This window comes from Paramisgurnus dabryanus, chromosome 7 (genome assembly GCF_030506205.2).
Source record: "Paramisgurnus dabryanus chromosome 7, PD_genome_1.1, whole genome shotgun sequence".
In the NCBI taxonomy this organism is placed as follows: Eukaryota; Metazoa; Chordata; class Actinopteri; order Cypriniformes; family Cobitidae; genus Paramisgurnus; species Paramisgurnus dabryanus.
The window spans coordinates 11,585,766-11,606,539 of record NC_133343.1 but is presented as its reverse complement, the minus strand read 5'-3'; the positions used below and the strand labels follow the sequence as shown (position 1 = coordinate 11,606,539).

At 40.6% G+C, this 20,774-nt stretch overlaps 2 protein-coding genes across 2 annotated transcripts in view; both read left to right on the top strand.

Moving 5' to 3' along the window:
- Window positions 1-2,433: 2,433 nt before the first annotated feature.
- On the top strand, window positions 2,434-4,332 carry LOC135731840 (E3 SUMO-protein ligase ZBED1-like). Its single transcript, XM_065249720.2, has 2 exons — window positions 2,434-3,442; window positions 4,107-4,332. Exons 1-2 carry the CDS (start codon window positions 2,449-2,451, stop codon window positions 4,238-4,240), a joined length of 1,128 nt encoding a protein of 375 aa, XP_065105792.2. The 5' UTR covers window positions 2,434-2,448; the 3' UTR covers window positions 4,241-4,332.
- A 4,444-nt stretch (window positions 4,333-8,776) lies between these two features.
- The window catches only part of col18a1b (collagen type XVIII alpha 1 chain b), a 127,557-nt gene continuing 115,559 nt past the window's right edge, over window positions 8,777-20,774 (top strand). The window contains exon 1 of the mRNA XM_065240291.1: window positions 8,777-9,181. Within this exon, the coding sequence (XP_065096363.1) occupies window positions 8,911-9,181 (271 nt within the window). The 5' untranslated portion in view covers window positions 8,777-8,910. The remainder of the gene's footprint in view (window positions 9,182-20,774) is intronic.

Below are 20,774 nucleotides of genomic sequence, written 5' to 3'. Positions count from 1 at the left end.
AGAACTGCTTGCACATGCTGTGCAGCGAAGGTTGGTCTCTGGGGCAAGGGTTTCTCATTTCTTTGGACTTACGGCTGATGGCACTACAGATATTAGCTCATCCGAGCAGTTTTCCTGCCATTTGCATTATGTGAATGCTGATTTGTGTTAACAGAGTGTTTTTTGGGGGTTTTACAGCGCACCAGATTCGAAAGCAGACACTCTCTTCAGGTGCATCACTGACATATTTTTGCGCTTGAACCTGTCAATTGAAAAGCTTCAGGGCTACTGTTTTGACGGGGCAAGTAGTAGGTCTGGACGTTTCACCGGCGTACGTGTGCGTCTTGCAGAAGTCTGCCCTGGCTCCTTGTTTGTCCATTGCTGCAACCACTCCTTAGATCTAGCTTTGCAAGAGTTGGCTCGGGATGTGTCTCTCGTCGCAGACGTATTTAACTTTGTACAGAGCGCCTCCAACCTTATCCGAGAGTCAGCAAAACGCAAGAGTTTGTATCAGTCTTTTTTCCCCGACGGAGAACCGGTGTCCAATGTCGCAGCTCTGTGTCCGACAAGGTGGTGTGTAAGGACCAAGGCGATAAGCAGACTCCTGCAAGGATATGGGCCACTATTGGAGACCCTACGAGCTCTCCAAAATGACCGGAGTGTTCGTGGGGAGACCCGGTCGAAAATATCAGGACTTCTCAAGCAAGCCATGAAGGGCAGAACTGTCTTCGGGCTGTTGTGCTGTGAGGCGTTGTTTGGGCCTTGTGAGGCTGTGGCAAGAAGTTTGCAGAAGGCTGATGCGAGCGTTTCGGGTGCACTTGAGTGCATTCAAGTTCTTAAAGAGCGCATAGGTAATATATATTCTTTGCCTATAGTTGTATTTTTTAAGTAGCTGTATTATCTTAATTTTACCCTTAGTCCTGATTATTTATCCTGTTTTATTTCTGTTCATTTAATTTACTAAATTTGGTTGCAATCAATTTATTTAAGCTACATTAAAAAAAAAATTTGAAATACAAAACAACAACAACAAAAACCTTTTGTTTAAATGTAGCTTAAACGTAGGTTAAATAATAAAATGTATTATTATTATTATTATTATTATTATAGGTGCACTGAGAGGAGAAGTAGTTGTGGACACTATTTTGGTAAAAGCAAAAGGGTCTGCATCAGCTCTCAGCCTGAAGTGGCCAAAAGATTCCAGGGTCAGCAGAACACCGAGTCGTTTAAGGGACACCACTTTGTTGGAGGATTTAGCAGACAGTGGCGAATCAAAGTGGCGACGTGAATTTTTTGAGGCTGTGGATTTAATGAATTCGGAATTAGAGCGCAGATTCGATCAGGCTGGCTTGTCAACAGCCGCAAAGAGAGAAAAAGTGCTACTGGATTCTGCAAAGGGCCTTGTTTCAGATGCTGCCTTGCCCTTGAGTAACCTTCAGCTTCCACAGATGGACATTGCATCCCTCGACATGCAACTGAGGATGCTGGGTGGCCTCACAAAACAACACACATTCCACTCGGTCAAAGAACTTGCTGGCTTTGTATCAGCTCTACATCCACAAACAAGAGGGCTCTTCACCGAGGTGGAAAAGCTGATCCACTTGTGCCTCTGTTTACCAGTGTCTACTGCTGGCTCCGAAAGGTCTTTCTCAGCTCTTCGCCGCCTGAAAACCTGGCTCCGTAGCACTATCAGTCAGAGTAGACTTTCGCACATGTCACTGCTTCACGTCCACAAAGAAATGTTGGATGATCTGGATATTCAGGGTCTTATGGCAGAGTTTATCAGCCGAACTCCGGAGCGCAAATCTATGTTTGGTGTAGGCTTACCGAAATCATCATAAGGTAGGCCTTGAGATGGTGTCTTAAATCTCTGCGTCTTTTTCCTGCCGCCGTGCAGGCCCAGATGGTAGCAGCTTTTCTATAGCTAGTTTTATTTAATGTGTTTGTAATGTTTTATATGTCGAAAATAGTTAGCCTTCACTGAAAATTCTCTTTTTTTTAAGGTAGGTGGTCGCAATTACTTTATTTAAGCTACATTTAAACATAGAAAATTAGAAATACAAAACAAAACAAAAAAACTTATCTTTAAATTTAGGTTATAGTTTAAATAAATTGATTGCAACCACCTACCTTTAAAAAATTGCAAATTAAATTATTTTTTTCCAGTGTTTTGCATTGCATTTTCTGTATTTTTGTTGTACGCACTAATGTTAAGCCTACATGATGGTTTATGTGTTTATGTTACCCCTGCTGCAGGTAGCCTATTAAATATGATTTGTTAAATTGGGGGTAAAAGTTATGATTAGGGCTGAACGATACATCGAATTTTCATCGTCATCGCGATATGAACTCGCGCGATGAACACATCGCAACAGACAGCCTTGACGCGATGAATAAGGGTCAAACATTCATTACACGCGCTTAGAGCGTGTAATAAATGTTTGACCTATCACGTTTAGCCCTGAAGACATGGTTGACGCGTTCACGCTATTAGACCAATCAGGGGAACCCCCTAGTTCGGCTACGCTCAGATTGATTTGTGAGGTGTCAAATTTAGTTGCGACGCTGTGCCCGTTAGCATATACGATGGCGGAGGAAAGCGAGAGAAGTGAGGAAAATGTGGTATCTGAAGAAGAACTTGTGGTAAAAAGGAACAGCACTTCGGCTATATGGAATTATTTCGGATTTAGGAGAGATGACGCGTTACAAACACAGGTACTGTGTAAAACATGCAGAACAGTGGTGGCAACTTCACGAGGAAACACAACCAACCTCCATCACCACCTGCAATACAATCATAAAGAGCTTCACGAACAATTCAAAACAAGCCAAACAACAAAACCAAAAACATCGAGTAGCAAATCTAAAACTTTGCCATCACTACAACAACAGTCAATTTCTCAGAGTTTTGCGAGTGTGACTCCTTATGAAACAACATCCAAACGCCACAAAGAAATCACGGAGGCCATAACTCGTTATTTGGCAAAAGACATGATGCCTATAAACACAGTGACTAAACCCGGTTTTGTGAGCCTGATAACCAAATTGGACCGAAGATACCAGATTCCATCACGGACTTATTTTTCGCAAGTCGCCATACCAAAAATGTATGACGTATTCAGGGAGAACGTGAAATCGGAACTGAGTAAAGTTGAAAACTACGCTTGTACCACAGATCTTTGGTCCAGTCGAACGACAAAGCCCTATATCAGCCTCACTGTGCACTTTCTGGATCAAGACTTTGAACTGAAAACGCGATGTCTAGAGACAGCCTACTTCCCCGGACAACACAACGCAGAAAACATTGCGAGTGGACTAAGTGATGCTTTGGCCAGCTGGCAATTGCGGGAAGATCAGCTGGTTTGCATCACCACCGACAACGGGGCAAACGTTGTGAAAGCCACAGAACTCAACCACTGGGTCAGACTTCAGTGCTTTGGCCGTAGGCTGCATCTTGCCATTGGTAAGTGTAAATGATATGTGCTTTGCTTTATACTTCACGTCGGGGTTGTATTCGCTCTATATTATCCCGCTTATTACATGGCTATCTTTCAAATAAATAATTTGACACAAAAGATACATTTTTTTTATTTTAAAACACTTGTATTGCTTCCGCTAAAGAAATAGTAGCTCCGTCTCAACGGTTAGTCTCCAGTCTCCATGGGAACACTGTTTTTCATGACAACGGTGTGTTATAGCCTACTTATTAGGAAATAACAGAACGGATTCTACATTAGAATTCAATCAAGCCATGTAATAAATGGTACTATGTAGGCTATATCCGGTATTATTGTCTGAATATTATTAAGTTGAAATAAACTATAGCAAACAGTGGGCACTTATAAAGTTAAGAATTTTTATTTAAGTTGTATTTTTCCACTGCATGGTCAGCATTTATCTAACAGGGCTAGTGTCTAGTACAGAATTATCACTGTGTAAAATTGTAGTTAATTATTAAAATAGCCTCTAAAAAAATACTTTATTACAATAAGTATATAATTATTATATTATTATTATTATTACTATTAAATTAAGTACATTTTAATAATAATAATTAAATAATTGGCTACAATGATTACTGGTAGTTTGAATAGTTTGTAACAATTAATTTCTTATCTTCTTTCCAGGAAATGCTGTTAAGGATGACAGCCGCATTGACCGTGCTGCTGGGCTGTGCAAAAAATTGGTGGGACATTTTTCCCACAGCTGGAAGCAGAAGATGGCACTGAAAAAAAGCACAACAGGAGCACAACCTCCCTGAGCACTCACTCATTACAGAATGTCCAACTAGGTGGGGCTCGAGGCAAAAGATGATTGAGAGGGTCTTGGAGCAGCGGCGGGCCATTACTGATGTCCTATCGGCAGACCGGAAAACAAGGCATCTGGTTCCCTCCTGGCAGGACCTGGACGTACTAGAGTCTGTAAACCTGGCATTACGCCCTTTGCAGGAATTTACTGATGCTCTTTCCGGGGAAGTCTATGTCAGTGTTTCATATGTAAAACCCGTCCTTCATCTTTTAAAGACATCAGTTCTTGTAGAAAAGGAAGATGACACAGATTTGACAAAGTCCATAAAAGTGAAAATCCTGGATTACATGAATACCAAGTATGATGACCCAGAAACACAAGAACTTCTGGACATCGCATCCTTCATGGACCCCAGGTTCAAGGTCACCTACATCAGCAGGGAAAAAGTTGAGGACATCAAGAGCAGGATCATGTTGGAAATGAAAGACTCAGCACAGAAGGAGGGTACACCATCTGAGAACACAGAGGCCCAGACCATGGAGCCACCCAGCGAAAAAAAGACAAAGCGATCATTGGGAAGTTTGCTCAAAACAAATCCAAGCACTCCAACAGCATCTTTAATGGATCTGGAGCAAGCTGTTGAAGCTGAACTTAACAGCTACTTGTTCTCCCCCATCATTCACAGTGAAGCAGACCCTTTGGCCTGGTGGAAACTCCACCAGGTCACCTACCCTAAGCTGACCAAACTTGCTCGGAAGTATCTTTGTATACCTGCGACTAGTTCTCCCTCAGAGAGGCTGTTCAGCACTTCAGGGAATGTGGTAACATGTCAACGTACATGTTTGAAACCTAGCAAAGTTAACATGCTGGTTTTCTTGGCCAAGAACTTGCCCTAAAGAGATAACCAAGGCAGTAAATTGTACTAAGGGGGAGATTTTTTTGCTGGTTTTATGACCCCTAAAGGTTTGTACTAGTAGTGAGAGCCATTACGGTTATTTTAAATGGCCGTTTTTTTTTTTTTTTTATAAAAGTTATTTCAACACATTTGTTTTATTTAAAGAGAAATGTTTGATATTACAAGAAAATTTTTGTTTTATTTAAAGAGAGATGTTTAAGTTTACAAGAAAATATTTGTTTTATTTAAAGAGAAATATTTGTTTATTTAAAGAGAAATGTTTAAGTTTACAAGAAAATATTTGTTTTATTTAAAGAGAAACTTTTGATTTTACAAGAAAATATTTGTTTTATTTAAAGAGAAAGGTTTGAGTTTACAAAAAAATATTTGTTTTATTTAAAGAGATATGTTTGAGTTTACAAGAAAATATTTGTTTTATTTAAAGAGAAAAGTTTGAGTTTACAAGAAATATTTTAAAAGGAGCAGGGGAAATTGAACGTTAATTTCTTAGAGTTATAATGCCTCATTTATGTGCAATTTGTTAAATAAAAGCATGTCAAAAATTATCTATTTGATTTCTTCATTCAGTGTTCGCAAATAACCTATTAAAGCATTAAGAAATGGAAACAGTATAGCTAACAAAAATTCACATTTTAATATTTATCGCAAGTCACATCGTCATCGCAACATTAAACAATGTCATCACACATCGCAGCTTTTCCTCATATCGTACAGCCCTAGTTATGATTACCTTACATTGCATTTCATGTTTTGTATCTTCTTCGTGGTTTTATAACGCACTTTTTGCTGTAGTCTGTTAGGCCTACGCGCTGGTTATTTATGTAAGTGCATTCAGGTCTGTTGTGATTTTGCCTATGAATTGTTTTTTTTTTCAGATAACCTAGTGATTGTATAAAATAAACATACATTGTCTTGAAAACTGATCCTGGTGCATCGAGCTCCTTGTTTAATGAACAAACATTTTTGACAATGTATGAATTGCTAATATATGATTTACAATGGTCATACTATATAAATAACATTTTAGTTTGTACGTGTAAAAAAAGTGTGCATGCAACAATGATACACACAGAAAATTAACAAGAATGAACTTCAATTTACTATTTTTTTTCAGGTAAGTGGTTGCAATTTATTTATTTAACCTACATTTAAACAAAAACAATTAGTAAAATAAAATTAAATAAAATTTATTTAAATGTAGCTTAAATAAATTTGTTGCAACCACTTACCTTAAAAATAGTTAATTGAATAAAAATATGTCAGTGTACTCTAAAATAATTTAACATGGTTTTATTATATTTTAAACAAAATATGTAGGCCTATTCCGATGCAAAAACGACTTTCTAGTTCGTCATCTTTTAAAGAAATATTTAAAAATATAGCCAAATTGTTTTGCGGTGTTTAACGCACAAGTAAATGTTACACAACGTGTGCTTTATTGAATGAAAGTAAAAACAATTGAATTAAATGATTAAAACGACGCAAAAGGAACTAAATTGTCACCAGAGTGTGGTGGGTATTTCAAAAATGTATATAAATTATTCCCATGCATCGATTTTAATGCTACACATCTATAAATCCAAATGAATCCATATGGAATATATGTCGACAGTTTTAGGATATGATGTTTGAATTATACAGTCGAAAAATATCTTTTTTTACACCGCGCGGCGCGCGCAGTGCAGGCATGGAAAACTGAAACAAAATTTAAGACACAGATATTACATTTACGTGTAAAAAATAGAATTAAATGAAACCCGTGAATTAAAAAAATGTCTAACTCGAGTGATGTCAATCTCAAAGTTAATTCTCCTGTTTTTCTTTTTTCTTTACACCTTCAAACTCCATATTGCACTTAAGCCACACCATACAGCACAGGTCCGGTGTGTGATGCCAGAGGAGACTCCGCACATGACTCGCGTTGCATTTTGTAACTTTTACAAATCATTTTGTAATTTGTGTAACCGTTTTGGACACATCTGTTACTTTGGCCTAAATATTTTCTTAAGACTATATAGCCTACTATTTCTGATTATACGGCATTTCTCCGCACGCAATTAGGCTAATAAAGTAATGATAAAAAAAATATGCTTAATAAACGGCCCGGGCCAGGACAGTAGCGGGCAATAAAGGCCCGGCCGGAGTATCTAAACTGTTCCATGTTGCAATAGGCTATATATATATGCACCGTCAGCTCAGCTATAGGCTACTTCATGGATGGGAGGGGGCGATGGAGTTTTTAAAAGAAGACATAAGTAGAGTGGTCTGCAGAATAAAAAGCTTGTGAACAACATTAGAATTATATAACTCTATACCCCCCCCCCCCCGCCGCATCCGCACCCAAGCACCCCAGCACCCCCTACCGAAAATATCTTCCCGCGCCTCTGAATACATTCAGATGTTGTGACAACTACTAGGGTACCTAAATATATCACACTGAATTGCTAGACATTAGGATCTTATGGACATTTGCTTCAAGAAATTTTCTCTAACTGTACCTTTATATATTTATGTTAAATACTATTACCATAGGGCAACAATTGGATCCACTCCTGTCCAATATTCATTTATAGTATTTTCACATTCATCTGTGCATTTACTGCTTACTGCTATGGTAAAAGTGTGAATTAAGGCTTAGTCTACTATTCCTGTATAAAAACAAAAAAGTCTTTGTCCATTAAGATAAATATGTATACCATGTGTCTGTGTAAGAATTTTTGTTTAAGAGCATGGGAGAAAGACAGACCAAGTACCCATGGTGGGATCTGAGAGCTGAGAGCATGTGCACAGTGAACAGCTGGATGAACAGTTGGAGATTTTGAGCATGCTTAGATTAAGAATGTGGGAAAACTGGTGAGGTTTCTGCACATATGCAGGCTAAAACACCCATCGGATCAGATATGCTGTCAGCTGCTACAGAACAGTCACTCAGACCAATTGCAGACAGCACTAATGGCATGAATAGATGTACTATAAGCTTCCAGTACAAATGGAGGACTAAGAAGAAATGTTGTAATGAAATTGCATTGATAAACTAAATAGAACTTTTGTAGAAAAGCACCTGGAAACCAGAAATCACATTTTCTTCAGACCACATCTACAAAACCTATGTGCAATTCTACAGTAACCTTAACTTAAAGTTAAAAGGACCAGCCACATAAAGTTTTAAGTAACACTATTTTGTTGTCTCTACAACTAAATCTATTGGATTCAGAAGCAGAGAATATGATGGGACGAACGGTGGATAGTGGAACTGAAAATTGTCTTTGCAACAAAACATTTCCTATCAAAAATAGCAATCTTTCTATATGTTATGGCCCCAAGACAGCCCAGCAGACAACAGATGTGCTGTAGATCTGTAGTGTACAATGACTCTCCCAATATTAGTCGACTAGATTCTCATCTCTTTTTAGTCTCTTCATTCCTGTTTTACCAATGTACCATATTTTGCGATTCAACTCTATATATTATTATTTTCTGCCCATTGTTCTTTATTATTCTCTATTTTAATGTTTTGAAGGCACTCAAATTGTGTCCACCTTACATTAGTAAGAACACGCCCCTTTCTCTCTCTCTTTCTTTCTCTCTCTCTCTCGTTCTCTTTCTCTCTCTCCCTCTCTCTCTCTCTGTGTTAGTCTCTGCCTTAATCAGTTAGAGGAAAGTAGAGCTTATATTGAATGGTATTGTTAGATATGCTGCTTTTGCAAATTACTCATGAAAGCATGTTTTAAATGACACACAACTGAAGTATTAGTGTTTATGCAAAGATGAGGATCAGACAGGGCTTGTACTTCCTGTTGATTCTGAATGTGGCACTTTTCAATGCCTGGTTGTGGAATAGTCCGGCTGTGACAGACGCCCTAGAAGTGATTGAAGAATATTCTGGCAGGGACGAAACCAGTAAGGACAACAACATTTCTGCCAGCAACATCCAGGATTTTGTTGAGAACTGGGACCAGAACCAAGCTGTGAATTGGAATAAAGCTGGCACAGCGAGGACACCTGGCATCTCTGAGAAGCTTGGTCATTTCAAAACGGGTAATGATAAGTCTTTATCTGAGGAAGTAGAACATGAAATAGATATCAAAGGTTCCAGTGCCAGTGAGTCAGGGTCTGGGCACACTTTGGATTTGGCTCAGAAAGGCAAAGCAACAGCAACCGTCCTTACAGGGACATGGGTCACTGAGAGTAGTATTAGCACAATTAACACCCCTGCTAAACTTAAGGATTCCAGTAACTGCTTACCAAGAGGTTCTGACTGGCCTTTCTGTTTATCTCGGGGTGCAGTCACATTTTCTGTACCAAATTTTTTTAACCACACCCAGGCACAGGATGTGGCTGCTGTATTGAACGAATGGGGTTGGCTCCTGCGTTCAGGCTGCCACCATGGTTTGGAATGGTTTTTTTGCCTACTGTTGGCACCAAGATGCCAACAGCACTTTGAAAAACCTGGGATAGCCCTGCTGCCCTGCAGGACTTTCTGTGAGGTGCTGCTGGACAGCTGCTGGACAGTCCTACAGGAGAGGGGCCTGCCTGTGGCCTGTCACACCCTCCCCGAGGGTTCAGATCTCAGTGAGCCATGCTTTACCATTAGTAACCACAAAGGTAAAATTGTGATGCATTATAAATTTGTGCCACTTGTCTTGTTGGTATGTGTTTTTCGTTGCTGTGCCTTCTAGAGGCACAGGTCACTTCATCACAGCTAGGCATACTGTTGCTCTGCTCTGCTGCTGCTTTGTCAGGGCTCAGACCAACACATAGCAGCAAGGAGATGCTTTCCACCAGAGAGTTTACTCATAAATCACTGATGTAACATCTGCGTTTGCATGCATTACTCAGTGTGAATTCATCAAAATTATATGCATGCATAAAAACTAATTATACAATAATTCTTAAAAAAATTCATCCTCCGACAATTTAGACTTTGGTTTTGAACCTGTATAGCTTCAATGTAAGCATTCTTATTACCTTTTAAAATAGTTACGTGTTTAATACTGTATGTTGTATTTTTTATTTTTGTCAAGAAGATTTATAGAATTTGTGTTTATTCAACTCTCTAACTGATAAGCAAATGACCAGAAAGGTGCACAGGCTATATTGTACTGGTATATATTTTGTAATATTTCATTTTTTACTGTTTAAACCTGTTCTACATGTACACTTTAAATGTTCTTAGGGACTTTTTACCAATTACCAATGTTATCGCACATCAGCTCATTATGCTTTCTTGATATGTTGACATTACGCTTGCGTTCATAAACTCTGGGTGTTAGTGGCATAAAATAAGACATGTAGGGCTGTTGCGGTGAAGAAATTTCTCTTGTGATTTTGCATGGCTCACTAGCAGGTATACGGTTTTCCACCTTCATTTATCCTGATTGTAGTGCCAAGCAAATATTGCTACTATTGGTATTATTATGTACAATATATTGTTGTTTTTTACCATTTTAAAACAAATAATTTCACACCATTCTAGTATCTGTATTCATGGTGAGAACCAGTTAATCCATACAAATGGATCCATCCACAGGTTAGGGGAGGGGCAATTTAGTATCTCCAATTTATCTAACTTGCATGTTTTTGGCCTGTGGGAGGAAATTAGAGTACCTGGATTAAACCCACACTGAAACAGGGAGAACATACAAACTCCACACAGAAAGGCCACCTGGCCTAGCCGGGGCTCAAACCAGGGACCTTCCTGCTGTGAGGCAATAGTGCTACCAGGGGGGCAGGGTTTCATATTTTATTGAAGCTTCCCCGGGTGACGCCATTGCTTAGCGAACCCCCACCTGCTGTTAGCATCCTATTGACTCCCATTCATTTTGGCGTCACTTTGACAGTGAATAACTTTACATCTGAGACATTTAAAGACTCCATTTATCCATTATTTATTTCAAAATCTACACGAAAATTTATAAAAGGCTCCATTACCATGTATCTTACGTTATGGCCCAGTAGAAGCAGTTTTGTAAAAATATTCTAACGATTGCGTCATAACCACGCGACTCTCTGTCGCACAGTAGAGAAATTACCGTATGGACAGGAAGAGAAGCTCGCAGGCAATCTTTTACTGTCTATGAGGCAAACGGGTGGACGTGGAGGCATAAAGTCAAGGGAGATTATTAATCAGAATACTTACCAAAATTTGCTCCTGTTCACCCTCACCATCTCTGCAAGATTTGGTGGGTGATTCAGATTTTGCGTGGCACGGCTATTAGAAGACTTACAATTGTCAGACAGGTTGCTCACGTGACATCTACGTCATTAAGATCAGTTTGAGTCTGCGCAGTACGCTCGACCCCCAGGAAGTGCGTGCTTCTAATTGACTTCACTTGTCTCCGTTGAATCCAATGGGGTCGCTGTGTCCATTTCTTTTACTGTCTATGAGTGCTTCCCACTGAGCCGCCATATTTATTTTTTTAATAGTAAATGTGAAACAAAGATAAGCAATGACATGGAACGCATGGTAGATTACACGTCTTTCCTCATTATTGTTAAAGGATTAAAACAAGCTAACTACAGCTAAATATTAGTTAAATAAATCATTTTTAAATGAAAATAAATGAAAACACATTATTTAGACTTGTTAAGTGCAAAATAAAGGAGCCTTGGTCAATACAGAACACAGCAGTGTCTTAAAGAGCAACTATTATGCAAAATCCACTTTTAAAAGTTGTTTGGACATAATGGTCCCTATTTTAATGATGTAAGCAGCACATGGTCTAAAGCGCACGGCTAAAAGGGTGTGTCTGAATCCACTTTTTTAATTTAACGACAGGATAAATGGTTTGTGCGCCTAGCGCACAGTCTAAAAGGGTTGTTTCTATGCTCATAATGAGTAATGGCTCGTGTTTTGGGTGTAACATGCAATGAACCAATGAGAGTCTCAGATCTCATCCCATTTAAAAGCCAGTTGCGCTCGTGCCATGTCGATTTACTATTTAGATGGCAGAATTTGTAAACTGAAACTAAGCGGAGAAAGATGATCCCCAGTTTAAGATTGATGTTAAAAAATTGCTTTGTTTTCATTTGTATTGAAATTGAACTTTTAAATGTCGTTTTCTTTCAACCTACATGATCAATGTAATTTAAAAAAATGATTTACAAAAATGCAAGAAAAGGTTTGTACTCTAAAAATACTTTGTAACAAACAGGAAATAAAGAATTTACAAACATGTAGAGAGCCGAAACCTTTTAGCACTTGGTAAGTGCCGTGAGTGTTTTGAAAAGCATTTCTTTCTTACTTTTTACTTAATATTTTGATATATAAGAGGTCATCATACTTAAAGGTGCAGTGTGTAATTTTTTGCGGCATCTAGTGGTGAGTTTGCACATTGCAACCAACGGCTCAGTCCACTGCTCACCCCTCGCTTTTGAAATGCATAGAAAGCTACGTTAGCCACCACCAGACAAATATGTCATCGTCGGAGACAACTTAGTAAAAAAAGTTTGTCCTTTAGAGGCTTCTGTAGAAACATGGCGGCACAAAATGGCGACCTTCATGTAAGGGGACCCTCTGTGTATGTAAATAAAAACATCTCATTCTAAGGTAATAAAAACATAACGGTGCATTATGAAAGGTCTTTATACACCACTGATAATATAGTTTTGTGTAATATTTTGCATATATGTCAAGAGATCCTTCTAAAAATTACACACTGCACCTTTAAATGAAGATCCTGCAAGTTTCAGAACTAAAAAATGTCCATGTTACTGAAATATAACAGTTTTTCGCACCAGGCCAAAAAACAGTCGTTTCAGGAATGTGCCAATGTGTGACGTCGTAGTGATTTTAAGCACCACCTTCAAATTCAAAAGGCAGTGACTACTTTTTTAGCCCCGCCCAAAGGTTCATATGACACAAGTGGAGGCCAGGGGCAAGGCTAATCGTATGCAGTGTCTCAACAATAAGTAAACATGCCTTTAAAGATTGACAAAGTTTGTACAGTGTTCGGTTGTGGTGGAACTTAGTTGCTGTATAACCTCGGAACCTAACATTTAGAAATGCGTAGTTGAAGTTTGTTTTTAAAAAAGTTCCACCTTGCGTGGGGAAAACAGAGGGTTTATTTACTTGTTTACTGATTCATTTGTAATAAAGCCACAAGTCTATTTTGGATTTGCAGAGAGACTGCTCTTGTGTTTCTCTAGACAGCCTCAAAACCAGGTTATAAAATAGCCTATTACTTGTTGCTTTTGATGTTTTTGAATGTAAAAACTACCTGAACATCATAAGTAGACCTTTAACCCTTTTATGGTTAAAACTATAAAAACTACAGATTCATTGCCCCTTTTAAAAAAGGTTTTCATCTCACCATATTCACAGGTACAAAGTCATCATTTACAATAAATCCGTGGGGTAGCATTTAAAAAAATAATTTAATAATAGATGCAATATTTGCATTTGTTTAAAGCAAAACATTCAATTACACCAGGCTACAGGCGAAGCAGCTCTCCATGCCTTCTAACGCCTCGTAATCGTATTTCCAAGAGACTCAATAATAATCTTTTACATTTTAATTAGGGCTGGGTTTCGATTCAAATTTCAAGAATCGATTCGATTCCGATTCTCAAGATCTTGAATCGATTATCATTGTTCGATTCGATCCGATCTGATCCGATCTTCGAGATTTAGATAAGTGTTTTTGAAAAAAGCCCGAAATGGTGCCAGATAGGGGTGGGTGAAATTACCAAAAATCTATTCCACAAAATGAGTCATTTTATTTCACGGTAACTGTATATTTCATGGTATACATGTTTTTCAGTTTATATTGTTTTTGGATTATAAAAATGTGCAGTTATTTGCCACTCATTATAGCTTTTAACCACAGTTTTAAAATATGGACAATTTAAAGTAAATAATGTTAAAGTGAAAATGCCCAGAGGATAACAAGAAGTATTGATAGACAGAATCTACTTTTTAACTGAGTTATTAATTTTATAGACTATTGAAGCTATAGTATGCATTGTATTTTGTATTTATACATACATTACATAAAAAATAGGCAGTATGTAAAATGAACAGGTATAAATATATGCACAAACCTACAGACAGGATAAATACCTGTATATGAGAGTCGGAGCTCTAGATATAGATATTAAGACGGGTTGCTTGCTTAAAGTTCAGAAAATTTTACAACTATTAGCATTATGTGCAAGAAGAACTCTTTATTTGGCGACCCGTTGCGCGCGCCTCAAGAAACCTCTGCCCGTCAGAGACCGGCTGCATGAGCACAGAGGGAGGGAGAGAGAGAGACGCTGCGTCCCAAACCGCCTACTTCCATACTACTGTATATAGTACGTAAAGAGTGCGAGAAGTAGTGCTTTTTGCCTACTATATAGTATGGAAGTATGTGGTTTGGGACGCAGCGAGAGTTTTGCTGGAGACCTGCGGTGGATTCACTGGCGCTTATTATAAAAATAACACAAATAACTCGTTAATTTGTTATGAGTGGATTATTTTACATATAGATCGCAGCTTTGAGCGTTTCTAGAGTTTTCAAAACAACCGCTTGCTTAACGTTACTGACCGCTATGTTCGTTGTTTTAATGTCCTTCCACCTCGCGCGCATGCGTGAATTCAATGACGCTGCAAGTTTAAGTTATTAATTATTAAATTGATTCTCTGAGTTAAGGATCGATCTTTAGAAATTAACATGAAAATCGATTCAGAATCGGTGAATCGATTTTTTCAACACAGCCCTAATTTTAATCCTTTAATTTTTCACATTTAAAAACGTTTGTGTGATGCTGCGGATCCATGTGTGTGATAAGCAAACGCACGTTGCGGTCCCGTTTATAGGCGCATATTACTAACGCGCTCATTAAATAAGAAAAACAACATTGCGCTACTGACTTTAGACCAGGTCTTAGACCAGAACGCCATTTGCTATTTAAACAATGTGGCACCTGGTGGCCAGGGTTGGTACTGCATGTAAAAATTAGCTAGCAGGCAAAAACTTCTATTTGGCCTCTTAAAATTAAAGATGAAAACATTTTATATAAAGAGACAAAATGTTAAAGGAGTAAAATGCACACACACAAAATCACACACACACAGCCAAACACATTCAAAAGCATATGCATATAGACAGCAACACATACTCAAAAGCGTACACACACAGGCTCATACTTAAAAGCGCTTGCATACACTCAGCTGCACACACTCAAAAGCGTGCAAATACAGACAGCCAGACACACACTTAAAAGAATGCATCTTTAAATCTAGTCTTAGACTATGTGTACATTAGTACTTATTAAGTCTCGTAAACGGAGACTTGTAAATGCTGCAGACCTGTTTTAGTTAGGGAAACTCCAGGGTTGCACTGCAGTGTAGGTAAACCTAACCAGAGAGGAAGGAATGGGGGCCCACATTCGCTCCATGATTGGTTGTTATGGATCATAGCGTATTTTTCCCTGATTCATCAAGCCCCTACACTATTAAGAAAAATGGTTCCCTTTCAGTCGGTCACTACGACGTCACGTCGTGACCGACGAATTGGGAGCGCGTCTCGCGGGACCAATCTACTTCGAGAAACTTCTAAAACGCCAATGAACTTGGCATGTAGGTATTAGCATCTGCCGGAGCCGACCCGCCGCGCGAGTATTTAACAAGAGGCAGGTGCAAATATCAAATCACTTTTTTCGCTTCGAAAGCCGGCAGATCATCTGCTATTGAGAAGCTCTCTCTCTGCTCGTTGGATACGCTGCGTGCTGGTGTTGTTGGAGAAAGAGCACTTCAGCAGAGGCTCGCGGATTTCCACCTCTTTACTTTCGGTTTTGAACTTGAACTTGAGTGTGTGCGTGGCACTACCCTATGTGCTTCAACAACTCAGCACAGCATTAAAGAGTGATTTCCTTAAAAGAGAAGCACGAGTTGAATTTGTGTCTTTTTAAAGACAGCCATTCTCTCGTGGCATGGCGAGTGCGTCTTTTTAAAGATGTAATTTCGTCCATGCAGTTCCGGATGTGGCAGATATATGATTCCTCGGTATGGCCGCGATCATTGTCTCTCGTGCCTGTGCACGCTGATGCAGCGTTCGTGGAGGGTTAGTGTTCCGCATGCATGAACATGACCCTCTTGGATTTGCGGAGATGGTTTTCGTGCCTCCGGGAACGTAACCCCCCCCTTCTGTTGCGGAGCCCCGTTAAAGGTGCGGTGGCAAAACTCCAGAAAGACGAATCTCCGTATAACAGTGCGGAATCGGTCTGCTGGTTCGTCCAGTGGCTCTCAGCACCCTGATCCATAGCCAGAGGTCCCGCTGGAGACTGTTAGCGCGTGTTCTACGACCCTTTCGTTCTCTATCGGTCCTCACGTGGATTCTGTGTCTGTCGCAGCGTCGGAGAGGGGCCGTCCATTTTGGATGCTGACTCGGTGCCGCTCGCTCCTGCGGGTAGGGTTTCGGAGCCTGTGTTCGACTCCAAGATGGCGGCCATGCTCGCTTGGGCTGCGTAGACGATCGACTGGAGTGGAGACCTCCTCCCCCATCGATCCGTCTCGCCTCTGATTGGTACTGGGGGCCGCAAAGTCAGCCCCCACCTGTACCTTTCTTTCCCGAGGTTCATGATGGTTGACGCGGTCGTGGAAAACCAGTTTTCTTTCCGGAACCGACCGTTCAGCCATCTCCTCTCACCTCTCTTGACGGTGGAGCCGCTAAAGGGTTACGTTGGCATCCCAAGGGACCAGCCACCCTTCCCTCACGGGCCATGAGCCTTGTGGTGAGGTGGCTTCTGCCCTGCACGCCATGGCGTTTCTGCAGGTACACCAGGCTAAGGCACTGAGGGACCTGCACAAGAGAGGTCACGATTCGCCGGTTTTTCAGACACTGTGCGGTCTCTGACCTGGCGCCACATGCGACCAAGGTCACCACACAAGCCATCGGACGTGCGATGTCCACCCATGGTGGTCCAGGAACGTCACCTCTGGCTGTGTCTTGCGGGCATGAAGGAGGTCAACAAGAATCGTCTTCTGATTGCTCTGGTTTCTTAGACCAGTCATTTCGGCGACGCGGCTGAGAGCCTCATACAAGTTCTCGGACGCCCCCTCGCCGGGGGTGTCCTGCTACGGCCTTTTTCATTCCTTCATTCTGGCAGCTTTTGAGGAACCGCCCGTTAGCAGTTCGCCCCGCCCACTCAGCCCGTCAAGATGTAGAAAATTATGTCTAAGCGGCCCTGAGACGGGCGACCTGGAGATGGAGGGGATTGCTCTTCAGGAGATGGTGAAGGGCCACTCCTTGGTTTTCATTTCTGTTTCCCGGTTTTTCAGCCAGCACCCACAAAACCACACATAGAGCGAATTCTTCCTCTCTTCTCCAGGTCTCCAGAGGTACCTCCTTAACAGAAATGTCTAAATGCGCACCCTGTTTATTTTCTTTATTTGACAAAAACACAAAGATCTCTTGTTATTGTTAATGTACACTAATTAAATAGGACCCTTCAGAGTTTCAAATGATGTCAAACACATAAGTGTTTGATTATTAATGATGGAGTATTTTAAGTTGATTCTGCTATGATAAGGAGAAAACACGTCAAAACGCGTCCCCGCGTTTTTGGACCCCTGGAGGTTAAACGATGATAAAAAAGGTGGGAAATAAAGAACCCTTTCGCCTAGACAAAGAACCATTTCAGCAACCATTTCTATATAGAACCATAGCTTACTAAAGAACCCTTTTTTGCTGAAATGGTTCTTTGTCTAGGCAATAGGGTTCTTTATTTCCCACCTTTTTTATTTTAAATTTAGTCAGTTAATTTTAAGCTGCCTCTTGATTAGTTTCACCTGTAAAAGCCCTGGATCATAAGTCCAGGGGCAAGTTCAAGTTCAAAACGGTGCGCAGTGTATGGTTTCCGGGTTGAACAACGTATTTCCTGGAAACTGTGTTCACCACACCGAAGGGGGTTTGAGATACGTTTTCTGTTGTTTGGTGGGTGTGTCAGAAGAACAGTCCAATCAGCAACAATATGTAAATAAACCACGCGGTACTAAAGAGACAGGTAGCACAATGGGTTTAAGTTGGTATGTTGTCTTTCATTCTGGACAGCAAGTGCAGTGACTGTAACATCGAGGGTATTTTAAAGTATTAAACACGTATTTATATCGATTTCATCGTCGGGCTCCGGAAACATTTAAAAAAGAACACAAAGCATGGCCTTTTCAGCTGCCGTAGTTGCACCTCTTGCGTCATTAGAACAGGGACACAATGTGGAGGCCTAGGCCTAACACAGGTTTACAGAGAATGGATCTAAGTGAGAGGCTGACAGCCGAGGTTACACTTTATTTTGATAGTCCACTTTAGACATTCTCCTGACTATAAATAACTTTGCAACTTCATGTCAACTAACTTTCAATGACTTGCAACTATACGTCAAATAACTGTCATAAGTGTAATAGTAGACTGTAAGGGTTGGGGTTAGGGAAGAGGTTTGGGTTAGTGGAATAAGTTGACATGCACCTGCAAAGATACTTATAGACAGTTGAATGTCTGTTGAGATATCATCACAATAAAGTGTTAGTAGATATTAAGCTGAGCTGGTGCTCAGTGTTTTAGAGAGAACACGAGAGGATACTAGCTCAATGCGAACACTATAGAATCTAGTTAACGTGTCGTGCTTACCCACTGACCTACAGTTTATCAAGATATGTTGAGTGGATATTGCAGCAATATGTACTTTAATGGTGAAGGGTGACAGCCTGTCTTCTAAGCGATGCTGAAGGTAATGATGGTGTTAGATACCGGTTGCGGTAAATCACTTAGAACCTCAGCGATTTCACAGGTCGGGGCACGGGTGCCATAGTGTGACCCCTCCTTGAGAAATAAGGTCCTTCCTCAGAGTAATCCAGTTCCTGGTTGGCCAATAAGGAGCAACCAGTAAAATTCTGTCCTCGTCCTCCCTGACTTTGCACAGTGTCTGCGTGAGAAGGCTCACTGGGGGAACACATATTTGCACACACCCTGCCGCCAGCTGTGTGCCAGTGCATCCACACTGAGTCAACCATTGGTTAGTGAAAAAAACAGGCGACAGTGGGTCGTCTCTGGGGAGGCAAACAGATTGATCTGTGCCCTGCCGAAACAACTACAAATCAGCTGAACCAACTGGGGGTGGAGTCGCCATTCGCCTAACTCCGCATTCACACGGGACGTAAGCGTTGACGCTTGGCGGAAGGCTTGTCTGAAGCGTGGCCAACAGCCAATTACAGTGGCCGCAGCACATGCTCCGATCTTCCATAAACGTAATTGGCTGGCTCTTTCTAGGTTATTTGCATAAGGCAATCTGATTGGCTGACGCTCGCGTTGCCCCTTGAAAAGTTGAGAAATGTTCAATGGCAGTGACGCGGCGCCGACGGATCCACAATTCAGTTCGCCAACGCTTGACTTCACCTATTAAAAGTGAATGGGAAGCGTCGTCAAAGCTCGTGAACAAGACGAACGAGTGGAAGATATACAGCCATCCACACCCCCGAGACTGCAAGCTCATTGTACGTGGCCCCCACTCTTTGGTGGAGGCTTCAGTGTATACAACAGCATGCCTGGAGACCTATTTCAGGGTTACTCCATCCCGAAGAAACGTTGAGTTTGACCACAGAGTGAAAGTGAGATGGCACGCAGGGGTAATGGTGCAAATCCAAGAGGGTCATACTCTCGTTAGGAGTATGAACCCTCCACGAATGCAGCCTCAGTGTTCCCCCCTTAGGCACGAGAGACAGAGATAGTGGCCATCCAAGAGACCTATATATCTGCCACATCTGGAACTGCACAGACAAAATTACATCTTTAAAATGACGGGACATCCTAGTGACCGAGTGAAAGGGAACCCAAAGTCGCTTCAGCTTGAAATCACGAACAAATGGTCGGACATTGTCCTTAAGGATTTTTTGGTAGATAGCAGAATTCATGGTTATTTATCAAAGCAAGTCTTCGAGGTCCTGAAGCAGCAAAACAGCCTTAAACCATCACTCTACCGCCAACATATTTTACTGTTGGTGTTATGTTCTTTTTTTTGAAATGCTGTGTTATTTTTACACAAGACTTAATGAGAAACACACCTTCCAAAAAGTTAAACATTTGTCTCGTCAGTCCTCAGAGTATTTTCCCAAAAGTCTTGGGGATCATAAAGATCTTTTCTGGCAAAGCTGAGATGGGCCTTTATGTTCTTTTTGATCAGCAGCGGTTTTCTTCTTGGAACTTTGCCATACAGGCCATTTTTGCACAGTCTCTTTCTTATGGTGGAGTCATAAACACTGACCTTAAAGGTAGGGTAACACATTTGATCCTGAAACATTTTTAGTTATGCTGGTTAAAAGTTTCCTCACATCCTAATAGCAATCACTGTGTTAAGTTGTTTAAATTTATTTGTAGAAATGTATGTCATCTGTGAAAGGCGTAGGACCAAAAAATTTTCAACCAATCATAGATTTCGGTTCGAACGGATGTTGCCTTTTTTTTGTCCCTCATACGTAAGCTTAATTTGCATGCCCACCACACAGCTAGTCCACGCAGACACCATACACCATCGGCTTCAATGAAACATTGTGTTGCTTATGAAATTTGTGTTCGTTTACGGATTAGCATAACGATAAAGTTACTACGTCTACACAACCGAAAATTTGCTTTAACTAATTCTGATGTAAACCAGTTGT

Excerpts from the sequence above, each read along its gene's own strand:
- LOC135731840 (XM_065249720.2), top strand. The coding sequence starts at position 2,449 with ATGGTTGACGCGTTCACGCTATTAGACCAATCAGGGGAACCCCCTAGT. Across the intron at positions 3,443-4,106 it reads TAGGCTGCATCTTGCCATTG|GAAATGCTGTTAAGGATGAC; the intron begins GTAAGTGTAAAT and ends TCTTCTTTCCAG.